At 38.5% G+C, this 22,118-nt stretch overlaps 2 protein-coding genes across 3 annotated transcripts; one reads left to right on the top strand and one right to left on the bottom strand.

Annotated features, from left to right (window-relative positions):
- Positions 1-513: 513 nt before the first annotated feature.
- LOC114221622 (calaxin-like) lies at positions 514-13,092 on the top strand. Its single transcript, XM_088018362.1, has 6 exons — positions 514-535; positions 612-767; positions 3,064-3,168; positions 8,264-8,415; positions 10,653-10,757; positions 13,030-13,092. The coding sequence occupies exons 1-6, from the start codon at positions 514-516 to the stop codon at positions 13,090-13,092; spliced, it is 603 nt and encodes a 200-aa protein (XP_087874488.1).
- RBM48 (RNA binding motif protein 48) lies at positions 6,604-22,038 on the bottom strand. Of its 2 annotated transcripts, XR_015766758.1 has the most exons (6): positions 21,826-22,038; positions 20,678-20,868; positions 18,915-19,060; positions 16,656-17,224; positions 13,775-13,989; positions 6,604-8,083 (listed from the first exon to the last, which is right to left on the bottom strand). XR_015766758.1 is itself a non-coding variant. In XM_028120798.2 (5 exons), the coding sequence occupies exons 1-5, from the start codon at positions 21,934-21,936 to the stop codon at positions 13,903-13,905; spliced, it is 1,104 nt and encodes a 367-aa protein (XP_027976599.1). In that variant the 5' UTR covers positions 21,937-22,038; the 3' UTR covers positions 13,228-13,902. The 2 variants fall into 2 exon arrangements, 1 of the variants encoding a protein (XP_027976599.1); XM_028120798.2 differs by lacking the exon at positions 6,604-8,083 and having other exon boundaries at positions 13,228-13,989.
- Positions 22,039-22,118: the final 80 nt, after the last annotated feature.

Here is a 22,118-nt window from a genome sequence, read left to right as displayed (position 1 = left end):
TACTGCACTATGTTGGGTTTTTTTTTATCACATTTAAGTGGACCCATAGTTTGAACCTATGTGGTTCATGTCAACTGTAAATATTAATTTTCTGACTAGGCTTTCAAGGCCGTCTGCCATTAGCCCATCATCTTCAATCTTGTTTTTTCTCTTCTCAACTTGCTGTGCTCCCAATAAACCATGTTCAAACCCAACCGCAATTCTACTTCTTTCCTTTACCCATGTTTTCTCTCCCTGTAATTCTCTATTGTACTACCCCCAACACATTCCTTCCTGTGTAAATGCTATGCATTCTTCAAGTCTCTGTTCAAAGTCTGCTCCCATGAAAATGGCCCAACTCCTCTTTCCCACATTGATTTCTCTTTCTTTACATGTCTATAATTGTGAGTGTTAATATTACATAATTTTTCATTTACATACTATCTTATGAGACTTCTGGGTGACGCCCAGAAAGGAAAGCCCTCAAGTAACAAGTCAATGTCATACTTTTTAATCGCTAGAGCATCTAGCACCATGGGAACAAAAGAGCTGCTTAGTAAAGTATTTTTTATTAGATTGGAATACTCAAGAACTAAGTCTAAGCTGTATTTATTTGTATTTTTATTTTGCAGTCAAAAAAAGTGAAGTAGAGTGTCTCCTAAGACTTTTTCACAGCTTGGTGGAAAGAGCTAATGTAAGACTTAACAATTTTGGACTAGATCGTAATGCGTTTCGAGCAATCCTGCACAGCATATTTGGAATGACTGATGATATACTAATGAACAGGGGTAAGAGTCTTAAGAAATTGAAATGAGCCAAGCTGAGATGGCAATATATGTGGTGTATATATTAATATGTGGCAAATATACATTTGTAATGACAAATTTATATGTGGCAAATTTGTATATATATATATATATGTATGTATTCAGTTGTCATCAAAGACTCCGAATTTTTTTAAAAAGATAGATTGAGAGGCGCCTGGGTGGCTCAGTCATTAAGTGTCTGCCCTCGGCTCAGGTCATGATCCCAGGGTCCTGGGATCGAGTCCCACATCGGGCTCCCTCCTCGGCAGGAAGCCTGCTTCTCCTTCTCCCACTCCCCCTGCTTGTGTTCCCTCTCTCGCTGTCTCTCTGTCAAATAAATAAATAAAGTCTTTAAAAAAAATAAAATAAAAAATAAAAAGACTGATTGATTTAGAGGGAGAGCGCAAGCCCGGGGTGGGGCACAGAGGAGAGGGAAAGGGACAAGCAGATTCTGTGCTGACCACAGAGCCCCTCCAGGAGCTTGGGGGCTGATCCCACAACCCCCAGATCATGACCTGAGCCAAAAATCAAGAGTTGGACGCTCAGCCGATTGAGCCACCAGGCGCCTCTTGAATTTTTCAAAGCCAAGCTAGAAAGACTTAATTGTGGTAAGACTGCCAACATAAAACAAAGGTTGATTTGATTGTGGGGATTGTTTTTAACAAAAACTCACTCAGAATTTCTTATCTCATAGTTGTACCACTTTGAGAAATAACCAGTAATGAACTAAATAAGCTGGCAATATTGTTTTTTCTTTTTAAGTTAAGCATATGGCTTTTTATTCCTGATGTCTTTGGATTCATATGCTGTAGACATGTAAACTATTAAATGACTTCTTTTTCCTCCTAAAAATACTGTGTCAGTACAAAAAATGATAATTACTCATTATACTAAAAAAAATAAAAGACAAGATCTTATATTTGAAATAGGAAATTATTTAATGTGATCCAGTTTCATTAACAAATTTTTAGTGTTCAATTTGATAAGTTTTGATGTAGGTGTATACCTTGAAACCATAATCATAATCAAAGTAATCAACATCACCCCTAAGAGAGTCAATAACACTTTATTTTCTATAGGATATTAGGATTTCATTGGTAATTTTAAAAATAATGTCATTTTAGTAATTTATCTTTAGGTATTTTTTTAAAGATTTTATTTATTTATTTGAGAGAGAGAATGAGAGATAGAGAGCACGAGAGGGAAGAGGGTCAGAGGGAGAAGGAGCCCAATGCGGGACTCGATCCCGGGACTCCAGGATCATGACCTGAGCCGAAGGCAGTCGCTTAACCAACTGAGCCACCCAGGCACCCATATCTTTAGGTATTTATACAGACTGTTTAGAACAGAATTTTGCCACTCTTTTTAAGTGCATTTTATTTATATTATTACTATTTTTTAAAGATTTTATTTATTTGACACAGAGAGAGAGAGCACAAGTAGGCAGAGTGGCAGGCAGAGGGAGAGGGAGAAGCAGGCTCTCTGCTGAGCAGGGAGCCTGATGGGCTCGATCCCAGGACCCTGGGATCATGACCCGAGCTGAAGGCGGTCGCTTAACTGACTGAGCCACCTAGGCACCCCGATTATTATTATTTTTTAAAGTAATCTCTACATTCAACGTGGGGCTCAAATTCATGACCCCAAGATCAAGAGTCACATGCTCTACCAACTGAACTAGCCAGGTACCCCCTTTGCATCTCTTTTTACTTATTTATTTTTTAAAGATTATTTATTTTAGAGAGAGAGAAAGAGACAGAGCATAGGAAGGGGGAGGAGCAGAGGGAGAGGAGAGAGAAAGAATCTCAAGTAGACTCCCCACTGAGCACGAACCCGATGCAGGGCTTGATTCCAGGACCCTGAGATCATGACCGGAGCCAAAATCAAGAGTTGGCTGCTCAACTAGCCACCCAGGCACGCCTGCCAACTCTTTTTAAAATAAAAATTATCATCATCTTGATTAGCTCCACTGTTGTTCTTCTTGGCTCATAGTAATTGTACAAAACATCACAAGTGAAGTTCATCATTGATCATGAAGGAGAATTACTCTTTTCTTTCTACAAAAATCTGGGGGAAACATATTTCTAGTAATTTTGACTTTTAAGAAAGACTCTGCCAAAACCTTTCTTCCCCCTCAATTTGGGAGAAAAGTTTATCGGTGTGTTTTTTTGTTTTTGTTTTGGAGGAAAGTTATAAAAATCTTTTCATATATACTATATATACTTTTGAATTATAAAATAGCTGTAAATTGCAATATGCTTCTACGGTATTTTTCTTTCAGTATTTTTTGCATTTGACAAAGACAATGATAACTGCATAAATGCAAAAGAGTGGGTTAAAGGATTATCAGTGTTTCTTCGAGGGACTTTTGAAGAAAAGCTTAAGTGTAAGATTTCTATATGTGATTACTGACTTAGTAATATACATTGTCAATTTTGTATTTAGTGAATGCTTAAACATTTTTTAAAAATACAAAACCCATGTTCTCTATAGCAACCTTTCAAAAATAGTTCATGACAGCTTTAAAGAAAATGAAAACATGAAATGGGTGTCCTGTTTGATGGGAGAGTCCCTAGACCCAGGGACCCCCAACACTTCCTTCACTGGGTCTGTAATGCCTAAATGTCACCAGGACAACTCTTTGGCTTAAGGCCCAGGCCAAGACCAGCAAGTCAAGGTCAGGGCTTATGCCAACTCTAATGAGCCAGCAAGGCCAAGGTTTTTGTGGCTGCCTCTGGGCTCAGCAGGAAATGGACCTTGATATAGGGCAGTGCATAAGTCACAGTGAGGCCATTCCTTGTCTCTTGATCAAAGAAAAAGATGTGAGGGATTGATACAAAACAAGATGAAACGCACATTAACCATAAGACATAAATACTCTAGTGTTAGAATTTGTGTAGATGAGTGAAGAGAGGGAAGAAGGTTGAGGACAAAGAATGCCCACAGGCCCGCAGGGAGAAGGGTTACGGGGGTTTCCTACAGGACAGGAATGTTAGGAATTCCAAAGACAAAAGTTTCTCTATTCACAATTTTGCCTAAAAATAAATAGCTCTGGCCTCACTTCGCCTGTACCATTGGTGTGATGTATATTTGCTATGTTTTATACCTCTGGGGCCAGGTTTTGGGGTGAGGAACCTGGAAAGAGAATAGGAACAGTTTTAAATGGCATTCTTCAAGGGAACAATTGCTTAAAGTGTCAAAATTGCTTAACGTGTCAAATTGCTTAAGAAAAGGCTGTGGAGTTCTGAGTAAGTAAGCAAATTTTTGTCCCTTGTTCCACTTGAATTTGGATTTGGGACGTGGAAAAGAAGATCCCTACATTAAACACACATTTTTTAAACAATAGCAACAATTTTAAAAACCACCAAATTTCTCTGACATTTACAATTTTTTGTTTCTCTGTTTTGTGGGGGGGGGTTCTTAATTATTTTTATTGAGGTGAAATTGACATACAACATTATGTGGGGTTTCTTTTTTAAGATTTTATTTTGAAGTAATCTCTACACCCAACATGGGGCTTGAACCCACAACCCTGAGATCAAGAGTCGCATGCTCCACTGAGCCAGCCAGGTGCCCCTGTGGGGCTTTTCTTTCCCTTAGCTTTTCTCCAGTCTAATTTTTCATGGGGGTAACATTTAAATATAGTTGCCACTTAAGTTTGTTGCAGCTTTCTTATACAAAAGTCTCACTGAGAAGTGAAAAGCTTAAGTTTTCATGGATGTAAATTCTTGTGGTGGTACGTAGGGAAAATGACTGTGACTCTAAGTTCTGTTATACATGAGTGAATAGCATCACACTGTCAAAGAATTTTCCTCCTCCAATTCCTTTTCCTAAAAATGTTTCATATACATTTCAGGATATGTTAACTTGGGAAAAATATTACTTCTCATAGGATTGTGCTGCATGTGTGCTATGGATTAAAGTACCTCAACAAAAAAGACACAGCTAATCTGATACTCTGGAATTTTATACCTGGTTCTATTGCTTTTGCCAAACATTTAACTAGATTACAAACTCCAGAAAAGCTCCTTCTCTACTGTATGTTTAGCACCTGAGGAAGGTCATCTGTGGCATGAATGAATGGTTGGAAGTCGTGGAAGTCACTCTCCAGGGAGACAGAGATCATTTTGGATAGTGCAGATAGGCAGGCTCCAAGGGGATGACAGACTCACTACCCAAATATATTGAAAAATGTTGTCAGTTATGTAATCAAGTTTGTACTTAGTTTTTATACTCTATTTAAGAAGAGAGTCATAATATTGAGATACACACACACACACACACGTACATTACACAAGTATGTATGTATTGAATGATCATAGGTTTAAATATTTATCTCCAGGGGCACCTGGCTGGCTCAGTCAGAAGAGCGTGCAACTCGGGTAGGGGGATGGGTTAGCCTAGTGATGGGTATTAAAGAGGGCGCGTTTTGTGTGGAGCACTGGGTGTTATGCACAAACAATGAATCATGGAACACTGCATCAAAAGCTAATGATGTAATGTATGGTGATGAACAATAAAAAATTAAAAAAAAAGATCGTGCAACTCTTGATCTCTGGGTTGTGAGTTTGAGCCCCACGTTGAGTGTAGAGTTTACTTTAAAAGTATTTTTATATATCTCCTTTATTGCAGTTTCATCACATTTTTTCAAAGTCTATAAAAATCTTTTGTGTTTTACCTAAGACCCAGGAAATCATTCTACTAGAGGAGATGCTCAGTTCTGGGTCACATAATACATATAAACTAATAACCACAATATAATGGGATTGCTTAGAAATCTATGTATTTTCAAAATACTATATGGGAGTGATGAGAAAGTTCTTTCTAGTGGATCTGGTAGGTCAGAAGACACTTTCACAGAATAAGTAGCCTTTCAGTTGGTTCTTGTAAATCTTGAGCAGAAGGAAATAGAAAGAAGACCATGCTAGACATAGAAACAGTAGGAATGAAAGCATGGATGTCTTACTGAGCATGTTGAGTTGGGGAAATTAGTATCGAGATGTGGGGCTAATAAGGTGAGTTGAACATATATCATTAAAATTGAATCTTAGCAAATAGGATCAGTTTCCTCTCCCCAACACTCCCAAAGAGGACAGTTGTGAATCAACTATAATAAATAATGAAATATTGGTTGGAAGCAGGGGAGTTTCTGAGGAGATTGTTGAAGTTATCTAGGAAATAACAGTGGGGACAGAGAAGAGGAAAGAGACTATTAGTATTTACAAGTTGGAATTGATGATATCTCTTTGAATACAGAAGATATTGTTTATAAATAGTTTCAAGTACCTAAATTAAGCTCATTGATTTCAAAGTATACCAGAAACAAGAAGTCACCAAATAAGATAATGTAGTATATTTAAATATACTTCAAGACATCTTAGATATGTAAATTTCCAATGAGCTGCTTTTTAAAATAGTTAGTTGTAAAGTACCTATAGGACTGATTCTCCAATATGGATTGAGGAATGGTTTCAACTGGCTATGTCAGTTTTACCTAGGGAACATTTTAAAATACAGTTTTATCTGGAGAACACTTTAAAATAGCATTCCCGGAGCTGCTACGACCAAGGAATCTGGACTCTTACTTTGTGCTATCTCAATGAGGAGTTCTGGTTATTTGTTTTTTAATTATGAAGACAATATCAAATGTTTCTTACAAAGTTCATTCTGATATCCAATCTGTAACTGTTTCCTCTCCAATCTAGGTACATGTGAACAGGAATCTGCATCTTTGTCAACCACTTTTTTCCCCCAAATTCTTTTATTTTTCTGGTTTTATTGAGAAATAATTGACATACATCACTGTATAAGTTCAAGGCAATACAGATTGGTTTGATTTACATATATTGTGAAATGATTACTACAATAGGTTCAGCTAACATCTGTCTTCTCATACAGATACAATAAGAAGACAAGAAAAAGGAAAAAAAGACAAGGAAAAAAAATTCTCCCTGTGACAAGTACTCTTAGGATTCACTCTCTGAACAACTTTTCTCTATATCATACATCATTGTTAGCTCTAGTCATCATGTTGTACATTACTTCCCTAGTACTTATTTAACTTATATGGGAAGTTTGTACCTTTTGACCATCTTCCTCTAATTTCCCTTCCTTCAACCCTCTCACCTCTGGTCACAAGGCTGATCTCTTTTTCTATGAGTTTGTTGTCAGGTTTTTTGTTTGGTTTGGTTTGGTTTTTGTTTTTTCGGATTCCACATATAAGGGAGATCACAGAGTATTGTCTTTCCCTGTCTTAATTATTTTACTTAGGATACTGCCTTCAAGGTCCATCTGTATGGTTACAAATTATAGGATTTCCTCATTTTTTAAATGGCTGAATGATATTCCATTACATGAATATATATATACCGCAACTTCCTTTTCCATTCATTGATCGATAGAAACTTAGATTGTTTCCAAACCTTGGTTATTGTACATAACGCTGCTATGATCGTGGGGGTGCAGATATCTTTTTGAATTAGTGTTTTCATTACCTTTCGATATATTCCCAGAAGTAGAACTGCTGGATTATAGGGCAGTTCTATTTTTAGTTTTGTGAGGATCCTCCGTACTATGTTCCAGAGTGGCTGCACTGGTTTATAATCCCACCAGCAGCAAACTAGGGTTCCCTTTCCTCCACATCCACGCTAGCATTTGTTCTCTCTCTCGCTCTCTTTTTGATGATGGCCTTTCTCACAGGCATGAGGCGGTATCTCATTGTGGTTTTAATTTCCATTTCCATAATGACCAGTTGAGCATTTTTCTTGTACCTGTTGACTTTTCATTTATCTTTCTTGCAGAAATGTCTATTGAGGTCCTTTGCTCACTTTTTAATTGGGTTGGGGTTTTCTGCTATTGAATTGTAGTTCTTGGAGCACTGGGTGTTATACACAAATAATGAATCATGGAACACTACATCAAAAACTAATGTAATGTATGGCAATGAACATAATAAAAAAATGAATATGTTAAAAAATTAAAAAATAAAAAATAAAAAATATATTTTGGATATTAACACCTTATCTGATATTGTTTACAAGTATTTTTTCCCATTCCACAGGTTGTCTTTTCATTTGTTGGTTTCTTTTACTGTGCAGAAGCTTTTTAGTTTGATATAGTCCCATTTGTTTCTTTTTTATTTTGTTGCTTGTGTTTTTGGTGTCATAGCCATGAAACCATTACCAAGACCTATGCCCAGGAGCTTTGTTCCTATGTTGTCTTCTAGGAATTTCACGGTTTCAGGTTTCATAACATTTTTGAACTCTCAATTTCAAAATCCACATCCAAGGGGGGATTTAATCCTGTGGAAAGAAGTATAATAAAGGGTGCTTTATTTTAAAATCTCTCTATCATATGGACCAATAATTATAGGCTGTATAAATTATTTTTTAAAAAACTATATATTGAAATAACTAAGGAGAAGACTAGTGATATTTTAACTGTTCTTATCCAAGTCTTTACATTTCTTGTGCTTTGGACAGTCTGTTTTGAGGTTTACTATTTGAATGGTGACGGTTACATTTCTCGAGAAGAGATATTTGACATGTTGAAGAACAGTCTATGCCAACAGTCATCTGAAGAAGAGACTGATGAAGGAATAAAAGAGTTGGTAGATATAACACTGAAGAAAGTGGTAAGAATGAAAACCTATAACTTATTATATCCAATCAAGAAGATGTTGGAGAAAGCTAAAGACAAAGAAATGATTTATTTCCCTCTATAATGAGAGCAACCTTTATGAGGGCAAGGGATTTTTTTTGTTTTCTGCTCCATCCATTGCCTAGAACAGTGCCTGGCTGATAGTGGGTGCTCAATAAATACTTATGGAATGCCTGGGTGATTAAATGAATCACCGCACAAAATGAATGTTAATTAAAGTGTTTCACTATCCGTAAAACCTCATTAATGTGTGGGTGGTAGTGCACCAGATTTGATTTGTGTAAAATGGGATGCTACTCTCATCTGTCTTCATGACCCTCGCCCTCCAATCCATTGAAACACTATAACAAGATAACATAATAATTGAAATAGTTGTCCCTTATAGAGTACTTACTATATGCCAGACCCTTCACAGGACTTTAATATATGAACTCATTTTAACCTTAAAACAACCCTATGTAGTAGAAATTACGATCTCTGTTTTACAGATGAGAAAACTGAAGTACAAATAGGTTTACCCAAGGTCACACTAGAAAATGGGGTGCAGAATTCTTTCAATGAAACCAATAGTACCACTTTATTATGAGCATAGTAATTTCTCTCCTCTTACTATGACCCCATCCTGGATACCAGTGAAAATTTGTGACTCTAAGGCAGCCTGGACCCAGCTCACCTCCATTACTCTTCAGTGGATCAGGAAAGAAATAGATGATGGGGGCTGCTGAGTCTCGCCTTCAGCTAACACAGACTCTAGCATATCTTCTTCCATTAGAGATACTCTCACTAGCTGCTGCTAGGGCTCAGGGTAGACTTCTTGAGAGATAGTATGTTTCCCAGTACTAAACCCACTCCCTCCTTTTTTGAAAAGAAATATTATGGAGTGAATTTTTTCTGATAATTATTCAAACGTTTCTCTAAGTTAGACTCTCAGCAACCCTGATTTAGTTATGCCCAGAAGTGAAAAAACAAGAGCCCATCAAATCAAACCCAAATTCAATTAAGTAAAGGCATTTATAATTTACATACATGGTCTCCCCCTGTTTAATCTCCCAGAGTCCCTGTCATTAACGCTCCAGGCAGGTCTGTCTTCTTCCTGACTTACACTCCCTCATATTGTCAGAATTCAGGTTGAGCCATTGTTCTGCATTTCCTCCCCATACCTCTCTGCCTACCTAAAGGCCATCTCAACCATCCTGAAAGACCTCCCAGTGGTCTGCAAGCATCTTTTCATGATTCTAGTCCATCCTGAGCTGTTACTGCTCTCAGTGCCTTGCTCCTTACCTGAGCAACTTCACTTTTTTTTTTTGCAACTTCACTTTTATCCTTTTCACATGATGGGCTCCCAAGTCAGAAATCCTTTGAGGAACAAGTTCTACTACTACAAATTAAAATTGAAAATCTTTGCCCTATGGCACTGTTTTTAATCACAAAAGTAGCAATATAATAATATGTGTCCTCTATTTTTTTGTCTTATTCCCCCAATTAGAGTGCAAGTCCTTTAGGGACAGGGCTGTATTTTATGTATCTAAAGTAACTCAGGTGTCTTAGTCCTCTTGGACTGCTATAACAAAATACCAGGCTGGGTGACTTAAATGGGAATTTATTTCTCAAAATCCTGAGACTGCAGGGTTGGGCGGGGGGCGTCTGGCTGGCTCAACTGGTAGAGTATGCAACTCTTGATCTCAGGGTTGTAAGTTCAAGCCCCATGTTGGGTGTAGAGATTACTTAAAAATAAAATTTTAAAAAGTCCTGAGACTGGGAAATCCAAGATAAGGTGCCAGTTAATTCACTTCCATGGTGAGGGCTCTCTTCCTGGCTTGTAGACAGCCACCACTTCAATGTGTCCTCACATGGCAGAAAGAGGGAGCTCTGGTCTCTCTCCACTTACATGGATAGTAATTATATCTTGGGAGGTCCACCTTCAAGACATCCAAATCTAATTACCTCCCAAAGACCCCACCTCCAAAATCATCACACTGGGGGCTTTAACATGTGAATTCGGAGGCAGGAGGGACACAAACATTCAGCCCATAATACCAGGTATTCCAAACAGACTTACAGGAATAAGATAAGTAGCCTTGATAAAAAGTACCTTTTGATTTACATAAGTAGTGTCCACAGAAGTGTAACTAATAATTTTACTTGGCAAAGAGTTATTTTCCAGGCAAAATTAAAAACTATCATTTATCAAGAAATCACCTTCCTCTCTAGGATTATGACAACGATGGCAAAATATCTTTTGCAGACTTTGAAAAGGCAGTAAAAGAAGAGAGACTTTTGTTGGAGGTGTTTGGACCATGTTTACCAGAAGCAAAGGTACAGTGCCAACAGCTCAAATTGGTTAAGAGAAAATTTTAAGGGATCAGAAAGTAGTACTTGCTAGACAACTCACCTCTGTAGGGGTTTTGGCACACTGCTGCAGTTCAGGCAAACATGAGGGTCTCAGCTCCATCCTAATGCTATGGGGCCCAACAATAATGACTATTTATTATATTCAACAGACTTTTTGAGCTTGTAACTTCTTTAGCTTATACACAATTCCTGATTTCTTGTATGTTAATATCATTTTCCCAAAGAAAACTAGGGTATATTGGTTTGCTTAAGGGATAGAACACTGAACAGTGTATTCAGCAAGTACCCACCATAAACTGCTAGGACAAAACTTGGTCTCTTTCAACCCAAATGTTGTCAAATATTGAGAATAATTAAGTTTTAAAAATCTTGGACACATTTAAAGTACTTTATAGTATTTGTGCTCATGAAGGTTTTTCATTGATGAATTTGACACAAGTTTTCTGAGCCAGAAGAGCCAGCCTAATAATTGATTTGACACATTAATATTTTCTTTAATTCTTCCTTTGATCAACTGCTTTGCAAACCTGTAGAAACTTTTTATTCTCTGTAGTAATTCGGATGGCAATTTTGTGCATGAAATTGCATGATGTTAAGCTCTCCTGAGCTATCTCAGCTCATTTCTCTAATTTGCCCCATTGTGGTTTATTCCCACATTTTAATTCTGCCTGGAAATATGTGGTAAAATGCAATGTGTGAAAGGCAGACTTCTCATTTTGAGACTGATGGGGAACAGTATAGAATGGACTGGAATGGAGAAACTACTTAGGTCAGATGGAACACCAACTAATTCCCAGAATTCAGTAGCCCAGTTATCCAGAGCCTTGCTACTCAGTGTAGTCTGTGCATGAGCAGCAATGGTATCACCTAGTAACATGTGAGAAATGTAAACTCTCAGGCCCCACCCCAAACCAAATGCCTCAGAATCTTTTTTTTTCTTCCTTGCTTTTTCCTTTCCTCTTTTTCCTTCCCCTCTCCCTTTCCTCTCCCTCCCTCCCTCCTTCCTTCCTTTTGATGCTTGACACAGCAAAGGTTCTACTTTCTGTTATTGTGGTCAAATATTGTGTATGTTGGTGGGGATGGGGAGGCACGCTAGCCTCCACACAGTCACTGAAAAGATCCTGAAAAGATCAGAAATCCATTCAACAACACAGAACCCACTGAGCAGCTCCTCCCTTTAAGAATTTAAAAATTCTCCCTCTGAGAATTTTTTTTTAATTGTGGTAAAATACATCTAACATAAAATGTACTGTCTTAACTAATTATAAACCTACAGTTCAGGGGGCGCCTGGGTGGCTCAGTCGTTAAGCGTCTGCCTTCGGCTCAGGTCATGGTCCCAGGGTCCTGGGATCGAGCCCCGCATCGGGCTCCCTGCTCCACGGGAAGCCTGCTTCTCCCTCTCCCACTCCCCCTGCTTGTGTTCCCTCTCTCGCTGTGTCTCTGTCAAATAAATAAATAAAATCTTAAAAAAAAACAACAACATACAGTTCAGTAACTTCAGGTACATTCACAATGTTGTACAGTCTCTGGAACTCTTTTCATCTTGCAAAACTGAAACTCTATACCTTTAAACAATTCTGCATTCCCACCACCCTCCACCTCCTGGCCACTACCATCAGAATTTGCGTTTTAATAAGGCCCTGAGGTAGAGATTCATAGCATCTTAATGTCTGAGAAGCATGTTCTAGACAGTAACTTGCTCTTCCCAATTCTATGCTTGGGTCTCTCAGGTGTCTTTTACAGTTCAGCAGAGAAAAATATCTAATTACCTTACAAGGAAGTAAAGCCAAACCCCTTGCCTGCAGCTTCTTTTTAAAACCATCCACCACTTGGAGCCATCCCAGCAAGTTTGTATCAGTAGGTCATAACTGATGATGAACCTTCCTAACTGGTATATTCAAATTCAATCCAATAGGCAAGAGGTCTTTAGGTATAGAGAGAAAAGAAAAACAGACCACCATTTGGTATGGGCCTTCTCAAGTTATTTTTATCAGTAAAAAAAAAAAAAAAAAAAAAAATGGCAACAGCCTGAACATACTTGTTCCAATTTCCAATTATGTGGTTCATTGACAGGAAAAGCAACGTGGGTATGCTAAAAGTAGTGGTTAGCAGTCTAGCATTTACAAATACAGATTCATTTCTGCCAAGATAAGCAAATTCTTCTTACAAGTTAACTGAAGAATATAGGCTTCTAATTTCAGCTTTGTTCTAATAGTTTACCTTTTTTACTTTACAGAATTGTATTGATTTTGAAACACTGGCATTCGGACATATCCTGACTTCTAGTTTTGGAATGTGAATCACTCAATACTTATATTAAAATCAGAAACAGAACCTGACTGCTTATCTTCATTTGCATTGTAAAGTTTTTATCTTTGCTTCACTTCATTTACATATAACTACTACGATGTGGAAAGTAATATTAAAAGAACAGTTTCTGTAACTTTTGTTTTTTAAGATTTTATTAATTTGTTTGTCAGAGAGAGAGAAAGCACAAACAGGGGGCAGAGGCAGGTAGGAGAAGCAGGGAGCCTGATGCGGGACTTGATCCCAGGATCCTGGGATCATGACCTGAGCTGAAGGCAGACGCCTACCCGACTGAGCTGCCCAGGCATCCCCAGTTTCTGCAATATTAAGTATGATCAAAATAACACCTATAATAAGTAATGATAAACTAATTTTATTTTTTAAGTTAGCCAACAAGCTTGGTTCTTGTGGCAAATACTGTGAATAAGCCTTTCACAACCCTCTTTTCTCTTGCTTCCTTATCCACAGAAGTTGGAAACGTAAACATTCACAATGCCAGACTTCCCCTGTTTAGGAACGGCCACGAGCCCACTTCTAGCCAAAAAGATGTAACCAAAGTCACTGGGTGGAGCTCCTGGAAAAGTTTAGTTTTCTTTTTTTAAGGAACATATTTGGCTGGCATCTATTTTGTCCATGATAAACTAATTTTAAAAAATGAAATTTTATATAAGTACCTTGGATGATATTACAAAGAGGAGTGCATTAAAAAATACCAGCAGTATAATCTCTTCAACAATTAAAACGACAGGCTAAAAATAAAAAATAAAGAGTCCTGTAGAAAACAGAATTTGCTGCTGACAGTCTATATTCTTCTTCTTTGCTTTAATGGACGACTTGTATGCACATCTTCTAGCTTGTCTTCCGGAGGTTTTGGCACAGATGAAATGACCTAGTTTAAAAAAAAAAAGAGAGAACCACCAAAATTAGTTTTTATAGTACAAGAATAAGTAAACTACTAGAAGAGATAGGATATAATAATAAACAAAAAATGCTAAAAATAAATAAAATAATAAATAAATAAATAAAAAAGAAGAGGTAGGATATACATCTAGTAATCCAATTCTTGCCCTCACGTTTGAGGCAGAGCGAGCCCAATTTCAGGGTACAGCATACGATCTAGGCACAAAGTTTTCTGTCCAAACATGACGGGAGTAAAATTTCTAAAGCCATTTAGAAGAAAAAAAAACTGAAGAGAGAAATGTAAATACATACTCTACATTAACAATCCTATACAGATCTGAAGTCACTTGCTATCTTATGGATAGACAGACATCCTGATTCTGCGTAACTCGAAACACTAATAACATCTGATGTATTTAGAGACATGGAGCCTTGAGAGGGGAGATGAGAAATTTGGAGAAATAAGCAGAAAATGGTATAATCCTCAATTTTCTAGGGAAGGGAAACCAAACACACCATCAGAAAAAGAGTGGACAATGAGTTAAAGCAGAGTATGACAGTCTTCATTTAGATGTACAATTATTAGAAATTGTAGTAAGTTGTAGTTAATTTTTCTCAATTTTGTTGTTCTACTGTTTCCTTATCTAGGAATTGGACCTAACAACTTTTTTCTTTTCCCCTGAGATTTTTTTATTTGTCAGAGAGAGAAAGAGAGCACGTGCGAGAGCGAGAGAGCGTGGGCAAGCGCACAGGCAGAGGGAAAAGCAGGCTCCCCATGGAGCACGGAGCCCCATGCAGGACTCGATTCCAGGACCCTGGGACCTGAGCTGAAGGCAGACGCTAACCAACTGAGCCACCAAGACGTCCCCAACAACTTTTTTTCTTGAAAATATAGTCAGTTCTGGCTGAGAGAGCTATGTATCTGCATCTATGCCTCAGTTCAACTCTATCTGAAGGAAGGAGGGGGGCCAGCACAAACTAAAAAATTTAAAGAGGCTTAAGTATGGAAATTGTGTTCACAGATTTTTATTATTATAAAATAAGGCCTCACCCTTAATCAGGTAATAATTTTCAGGTAACAAAAATACACATAAATTAAGCCACCTTAGACTCCCTTCATCACACTGTAAAATACATATACAACGGCATGAAAAGCACTTTCTGAACCTCAGAGTTAAAGTTTAGGAGAATGGTCTTTCTCCCTCAGTTAGATTTCTAAACGGCTTGCCCCATAAACAGGTATCTTTCAAAAGCAAATTCAAATGTTAGCTTTCTTTCATTTGTACTTAGAAAATGGAAAATGATTACATAAATAACGTGTAAAGAAATTACTACTTAATTGGGCGCCTGGGTGGCTCAGTTGTTAAGTCGAGTCCTGCATCAGGCTCCCTGCTCCTTGGGAGCCTACTTCTCCCTCTGCTTCTCTCTCTCTCTCTCTCCCTCTGTCTCTCATGAATAAATAAATAAAATCTTAAAAAAAGAAAAAGAAATTACTACTTAAGTAGAACAATGAAGCTGTAATCTATTTAAGAAGTTGACATTTTTTTTTTTTAAAGATTTTATTTATTTATTTGAGAGGGAGAATGGTAGAGAGAGAGCACGAGAGGGAAGAGGGTCAGAGGGAGAAGCAGACTCCCCGCTGAGCAGGGAGCCCGATGCGGGACTTGATCCCGGGACTCCAGGATCATGACCTGAGCCGAAGGCAGTCGCTTAACCAACTGAGCCACCCAGGCGCCCCAAGAAGTTGACATTTTGAAGTGCAGACCTTAGGGCCTAGTCTTTAGAAATCTCACCTTATTCTATGGCTACTTTTATCAAAGAAGCAAAAAGCATTTTAATTTGATGTAATTTGTAATAACTTTGAACTTGAGAGAAATAAGTTGTAATAATTTTCCTTCAACACAATAGTTCTGTACTTTGGCTCATAACAGAACCATCTGGAGAGCTTTAAAAAGAGAGGGCCTGGCCTCCACTCTCACAGGTTGACCTCACTGACTAAAACCACTGCTTTTTATTTTAGATCTAGAATGATATAAAATATGTTATGTTCATTGTTTAAGGCAAGGATTAATGACATCAAAGCACATACATTTCTGTTAGATTCAGTTACTTCAACAGAGAACTATAGAAAAACACATCAATGAGGCGCCTGGGTGGCTCAGTCGTTAAGCGTCTGCCTTTGGCTCAGGTCATAATCCCAGGGTCCTGGGATCGAGCCCTGCATCGGGCTCCCTGCTCAGCGGGAAGCCTGCTTCTCCCTCTCTCACTCCCCCTGCTTATGTTCCCTCTCTTCTTGTCTCTCTCTCTCTCTCTCTGTCAAATAAATAAATAAATAAATCTTAAAAAAAAAATGAAGAAAATTAATGACAATAGTTTAGTTGCCACAAATCTCCATTTAGCTGTTAGTCCCTATGACCAAACGGTCTCTTAAAAGTTTTTTTTTTTTTTTAAGATTTTGTTTATTTGACAAAGAGAGAGAGATCACAAGCAGACAGACAGGTAGGCAGGCAGAGGGAGAAGCAGGCTCCCCGCTGAGCAAGGAGCCCAATGCGGGGCTCGATCCCAGGACCCTGGGACCATGACCTGAGCCGAAGGCAGACGCTTAAGGATTGAGCCACCCAGACGCCCTTAAAAGTTTTTTAAAAATGATCTTACCTCTTGAAGTTTATTCCGAATTAAATTCGCTGTTGTATTCAACGAGTCGTCATGCATGTCCACTTTAGGTATGTCTGGTAACAGAGGCCCAATCATAACCTCATTACTACTCGTGCTTGTTTCGAGAAAAGTTCCAATTTTACGGTCATCTTCTCTTCTTCTTTTCCGCTCCTGCAGTTGTGTTGTCCTAGGCATAAATCTGTCAACTGCTTCTGAAGAAGGAATAGCCTTCTGTGCACCAGGGCAAGCCAACGAATTTTTAAAAGGTTTCATTTGTATCTTCTGCAAAGAGTCATTGTACATACAATGTTCCACTGTTTCAGCATGGTTTCTACCATCCTGAGAGAAGTCTGATGCCCTGTCCATATGCTGCCCTGATGAACATGCACATTTTGAGGAAAAATAACATAAAGGCAATTCACAAGAATAAGGAAGACAAGGATCCGAGTTGCCAGTAGAAGTGTTCTGCGTGGTCGCACAAAATCCAGATGTCCCTGAATGGAAGTCCTGTCTAAAATCTTTTGTGTCTTTAAGCTCTGTAACCAGTTTCTTCTTTGTCATGTAATGATCTTTATATTACAATTTAAAAGGTGAGAGAAGAGGAAAAAAAAATAGTTCATTTATTGTTTCCATCATTCAGAAATGTGTAATTTTAAGAACATTACTTTAAAATGTTAACAAATGCTACCCTGAAAAATTTATTTCTTGACCCGTCAATACCTTCATGTGTTTAAAAGCTAAAAAGGACAGAAGGTTTATTAGTGTCAAGCTTCGCTTTCTTTGCCCCCCATATGCCTGGTTTCCACTCCCCCATAAGTAATTCCTACTTTCTTATTTATCTGCCCAGTATGTCTCACTTTTCCCCCTCCCACCTACTCCTCTTTTTCTTCCATAATATCCATTTCTCTGTGCCTTTGCGTTTTCCACTTAACTGTAGATCTTAGAGGTTTTTTTCTAGGTCATTACATTGAATGCTTTTTTTTTTTTTCTCACAGCTTTGGAGTATTCTACTATATGAATGTATCATACTGCTTCGTTTGTGTTTGTTTGTTTTTAAAGGCAGCAATATGCTAGACCCATATTTTGTTATTTTATTTGTTATACAACCATAAAAGTTTTCCTGGAGCTATTCACTATCTCACAGGTTAATGTTCAATGTCTACTAATGACGAGGGACTCTCAACAGCTCTCTTGCCAAATTTTCAGGTAAGTTTTCCAAAAGTCTTCCCACCTTATTTCTCTCTTCACCTCTGCCACACACCCTTCCCCAATCAGTCATACAATCGTCATATTCAATAACTATATGGACACTGACTGTCCTTCAACTAAAGGGCGGAAGTTTGACAATCTGAGCCTCCAGTATTATTCAGATTTCAGACCACGTACATTATTTTAGTCCAATTCTGAGTGTTCTGTTCCTACAATCCTTGACCCTATTCCAGGCACCTGGAATTTGTGTCTAGGGAAACTCAGCTGGGAATATGGGGCACGTGGCCAGCTGCTGGTAAAAAGTAAAATTTTTCCAAATTTAGCAGTTTTATTTTTATTTATTTATTTTTTTAAGATTTTATTTATTTGAGAGAGAGAGAATGAGAGATAGAGAGCACAAGAGGGAAGAGGGTCAGAGGGAGAAGCAGACTCCCCGCTGAGCAGGGAGCCCGATGTGGGACTCGATCCCGGGACTCCAGGATCATGACCTGAGCCGAAGGCAGTCGCTGAACCAACTGAACCACCCAGGCGCCCCCAAATTTAGCAGTTTTAGATTGGTAGCTGGTAACTAGTGTGCAAATAAATCATAATTGTTTCTCACTGCCTTTAGGTCAAGCCTTAATTCCTTAGCATGGGATACAGGGCCCTTCGTGATTCAGTTCCTGTCTTTTCTAATCTTACTTCTCACTGCAGCCCTTGTGTTGTGGTTATCCTGTGCTATTCATGTTCCTTCAACCACATGATGCTCATTTATTCATGCTACTTGGCCTACCTTCCCATCGCTTCCTCTCCCCTTCTGAGTCATGTCTACTGATCCTTCAAAACTCAGTGGCCACCTTTCTCATCCTGTAGGAACTCTTCCACAAACCAACATCTCTCCCTTTCCAGCCCAGATTACTTAAGAGTGCTGCACAGAATCCTGCAGTTTACAGTTACTGAATATTGTGATCATTTATCTGCCTCTCTTTCCACTAGACTGGGAGCTCCATGATGATATACCTAGCAGAGTGCCTGACACATAGGAGGTGTTTAGTAACTGGCTTTCCATACCTTTATTTTTAGCAGTTCTTGCTATATAAGCCTTTCTCTCCTGTAATTTTTTTCTAGTTTCTTCAACTGTTTCAAATTCTGGAGCATAGCACACATGAAGCAATCCACCAAAGAAACTCTGTTCATCCATTTTTCTCTTGGCTGTCCTAAACAGAAATACATGATAGCATGGTTTATTAATCTTGATTTACTTAGGATGAAAGCTGAACTAGTATACAATGCATTGATCTAAAGAGCAAAGTTCAGGTTTTGCTATGTGTACATACATCCTATTGTTTGGCAGTTAAGATGTTCTACTAGTGGATGGTACTGACTCTACTGATCTGGTGCATACTCTTCGAGCCTTTCATCCCCTCTCCCTACAGGGCTAACAGGTTTTGAGCTAAGTCATCCACACACAACCAGACTCCCTTTAATTAACTTAGGAGCCAGCAGTTAACCTGAGGTACACAATCTGTGGTCGTGAAATAGAGATCTCTCTGTGTTAAATGGCCCTTAAGAGTTAGCTCATACCCAATTTAGCCTTTTCGGCACAATGGGATTCATACATAATAAAAATAATATTGTAATCGTAAAATCTTCAATAATTAAGTAAATACTGAATACATAATTAATCAATGAGAAAGTTAGAAGATGATATTCAACAAATACTTATTAAATATAGATAAGCAGCCAGCCCTTATACTACAATAAATACTTAAGTACTTTTGTGCCCAGAGATAATGCTAAAAATACTTACTGAGATTTTACCACGCAACAGGTAGTGCCCTAAGTGAATTAACGTTTCATAAAAACTATATGATGACACTGAGGCCTAGGGAGATTTATAACATGCTCACACTAGTTTGTGGAGCTATGATTCAAACTGAGATGTTCAACTCCACAGCCTACTGTACTACATGCTGCAGGAGATGCAAAAGCTCTAGAAAATATGCCCCGTGAGGGGCAGGCAAGTTGGTTAGGGAAAGTGAGATTACATATGAGAGCAAACTGAGAACAATACATGACCCCATAAAATCAAGTGGCAGACCGCAAGTGCTATTTGTAGTACAGAAAGACAATATAAATGATGGGGCACCTGGCTGGCTAAGTCGGTAGGCCATGCAATTCCTGATTTAGGAGTTGTAAGTTGGAGCCCCACTTTGGGTGTAGAGATTACTTAAAAATAATATCTTAAAAAAAAGAAAAAATATGAATGGTAATAGCCAAAGAAGGATGGGTCTTGGATCAAATTAGTGACAAGCATGGGGTCAACGTAAAACTAGATTGAGCCTTACTGAAGCAGAGAATTTGTTACACAGAAAGCTGGAAAAGATTAGGTCAATTCACAGAGGTGCATAACATTAAGAACTTCAATAGCTAATGTTTACTGCATTCTGAACATAGGAGGCACTACATTTAGCCCCTTTACATGGATTATCTCATACCATCCCCACACAATCCCCAAGATAGGTCCTTTCACCGTACAAATTTCATAGAACAGAAAAAACAGGCTTACTGAGGTTAAATAACTTGTCCAAAGTCGTGATTTTAGTAAGCAGTGGAGTTTGAAAACTTACCCCAAACCCATTTTTTAATCTACCACAATACATGACCAAAGGCTGTTAAGCATGGGAATGACATTTGAGCCTGGAGTAAGATAAAAATAATATAGGGCCATGTTAGGTTATTGAGTAATTCAGGTATGAACGAGGGACAACTGGGGCCAAAGTGATAGCAATGGGAATGGAGGAAATGAAATTTACGCTTAACTTGCACATTACCTTGCACTTTGTAAATTCATAAATTTAATAAGATAAACTTCTGTAAAGTCTTCTGCTGGGTATTCATCTAGAGGATTATACTGTTCAATTGCACCATATAGAGCAAATCGCTCAACTAATTCCTTCATTGCTCCCACTGCAGGAACTCCTTGTATTAACAAGTACCGGGATTCCAAATTGATTGTATATACCTAAAAGAAATGCAAACACATAAAAATGTATTTTCCAAATAAACCTAAGACATATCTTCTTTTTTTAATAATTTTGTATTATGTTATGTTAGTCACCATACATTACATCATTAGTGTTTGATGTAGTGTTCCACGATTCATTGTTTGTGTAGGAGTGCCCTCTTTAATACCCATCACCGGGCTAACCCATCCCCCCACCTCCCTCCCCTCTAAAACCTTGTTTGTTTCCAGAGTCCATAGTCTCATGGTTCGTCTTGCCCTCTGATTTCCCCCCTTCATTTTTCCCTTCCTTCTCCTAATGTCCTCCATGCTGTTCCTTATGTTCCACAAATAAGTGAAACCTTATGATAATTGTAAGACATATCTTCTATTAAAAAAAAAAAAAGCTCTGGGGATTAAAGACTACACTTATGCCAAGCACTAAGTAATGTACAGAATTGCTGAATCATTACGTTGTACCTGAAACTAATATAACACTGTATGTTAACTATACTGGAATTAAAATTAAAACCTTAAAAGCTCTGAAAAGAAGAAACATTCCGTTCAACCGGTCTGCAGAAAAAATAAAGAATAAGTTCACCCTTCCGTGTGAAGGCCTCTAATTAAAACACAGACTATCTTCAATCGACATATTTTGCAGAAGTTGGCTCAGAAGAAATTACTAGAGAGAGATAACAAAGATTCACTGAGTGCTTCCCATGCGCCAAGCACTACTGTAAACACGGAAGATACAATGACTAAAACAAAGCCCTGTCCTTCCGGAGCTGACGTTATAGCAGTTGACCAAAGGGTTCGTGAGAATCTTTGGTCACTGAGTACCACTTCCTCATACCCATCTCCAATGACTGATGGACAGGACCGCAGGCCTTCAAGCCTCTATTTACATAAACTGGGCATGTGGAGCTAGAGCTAAGATAAAGCTATCAGGAACAGCGGATGAAACCAAAATCCCTTTACCTTGACAGCACGAGGCCGCCGCCCCTCCCGATACTTGGCCCGCGTGTCGCATACAGCCCTCTGGACGTGGTGGTCAAATACGCCTCCAAGCTCCCCGCCACTCGACGCCATCTTGCCTATTTTGGCCCTTGCAAAAACGACAACATCCGGCTCGCCGCATTCCTGTTCACCCAATAAGAGAGGACGATGGGTCAAGACGTGCCAGGGTTGGCTGGAGAATCGACAGTGTCGGGCATCGTTTCCTGTGAGTGAGTCTTCGGTGAACGAGGTGCCGCCCTCCAGCGTCCTGGCGG

Source organism: Eumetopias jubatus, unplaced genomic scaffold (assembly GCF_037043125.1).
Source record: "Eumetopias jubatus isolate StellerSeaLion01/CBP00866 unplaced genomic scaffold, mEumJub1_p1.0 scaffold_14, whole genome shotgun sequence".
In the NCBI taxonomy this organism is placed as follows: Eukaryota; Metazoa; Chordata; class Mammalia; order Carnivora; family Otariidae; genus Eumetopias; species Eumetopias jubatus.
The sequence above is the reverse complement of the archived record's forward strand: the minus strand, read 5'-3'. Positions and strand labels throughout refer to the sequence as shown.

Bases quoted from the DNA above. Each gene is read 5' to 3' on its own strand.
- LOC114221622 (XM_088018362.1), top strand. From the start codon at position 514: ATGGGAACAAAAGAGCTGCTTA. The intron at 536-611 runs GTAAAGTATTTT...TTTATTTTGCAG, and splicing joins GGGAACAAAAGAGCTGCTTA to TCAAAAAAAGTGAAGTAGAG. The intron at 10,758-13,029 runs GTACAGTGCCAA...TTTACTTTACAG, and splicing joins CATGTTTACCAGAAGCAAAG to AATTGTATTGATTTTGAAAC.
- RBM48 (XM_028120798.2), bottom strand. From the start codon at position 21,936: ATGGCGTCGAGTGGCGGGGAGCTTGGAGGCGTATTTGACCACCACGTC. The intron at 20,869-21,825 runs GTAAAGGGATTT...CATTTCTTTTAG, and splicing joins GGCGGCCTCGTGCTGTCAAG to GTATATACAATCAATTTGGA. The intron at 13,990-16,655 runs GTAAGATCATTT...TTTTTAAACTAG, and splicing joins TTCGGAATAAACTTCAAGAG to GTCATTTCATCTGTGCCAAA.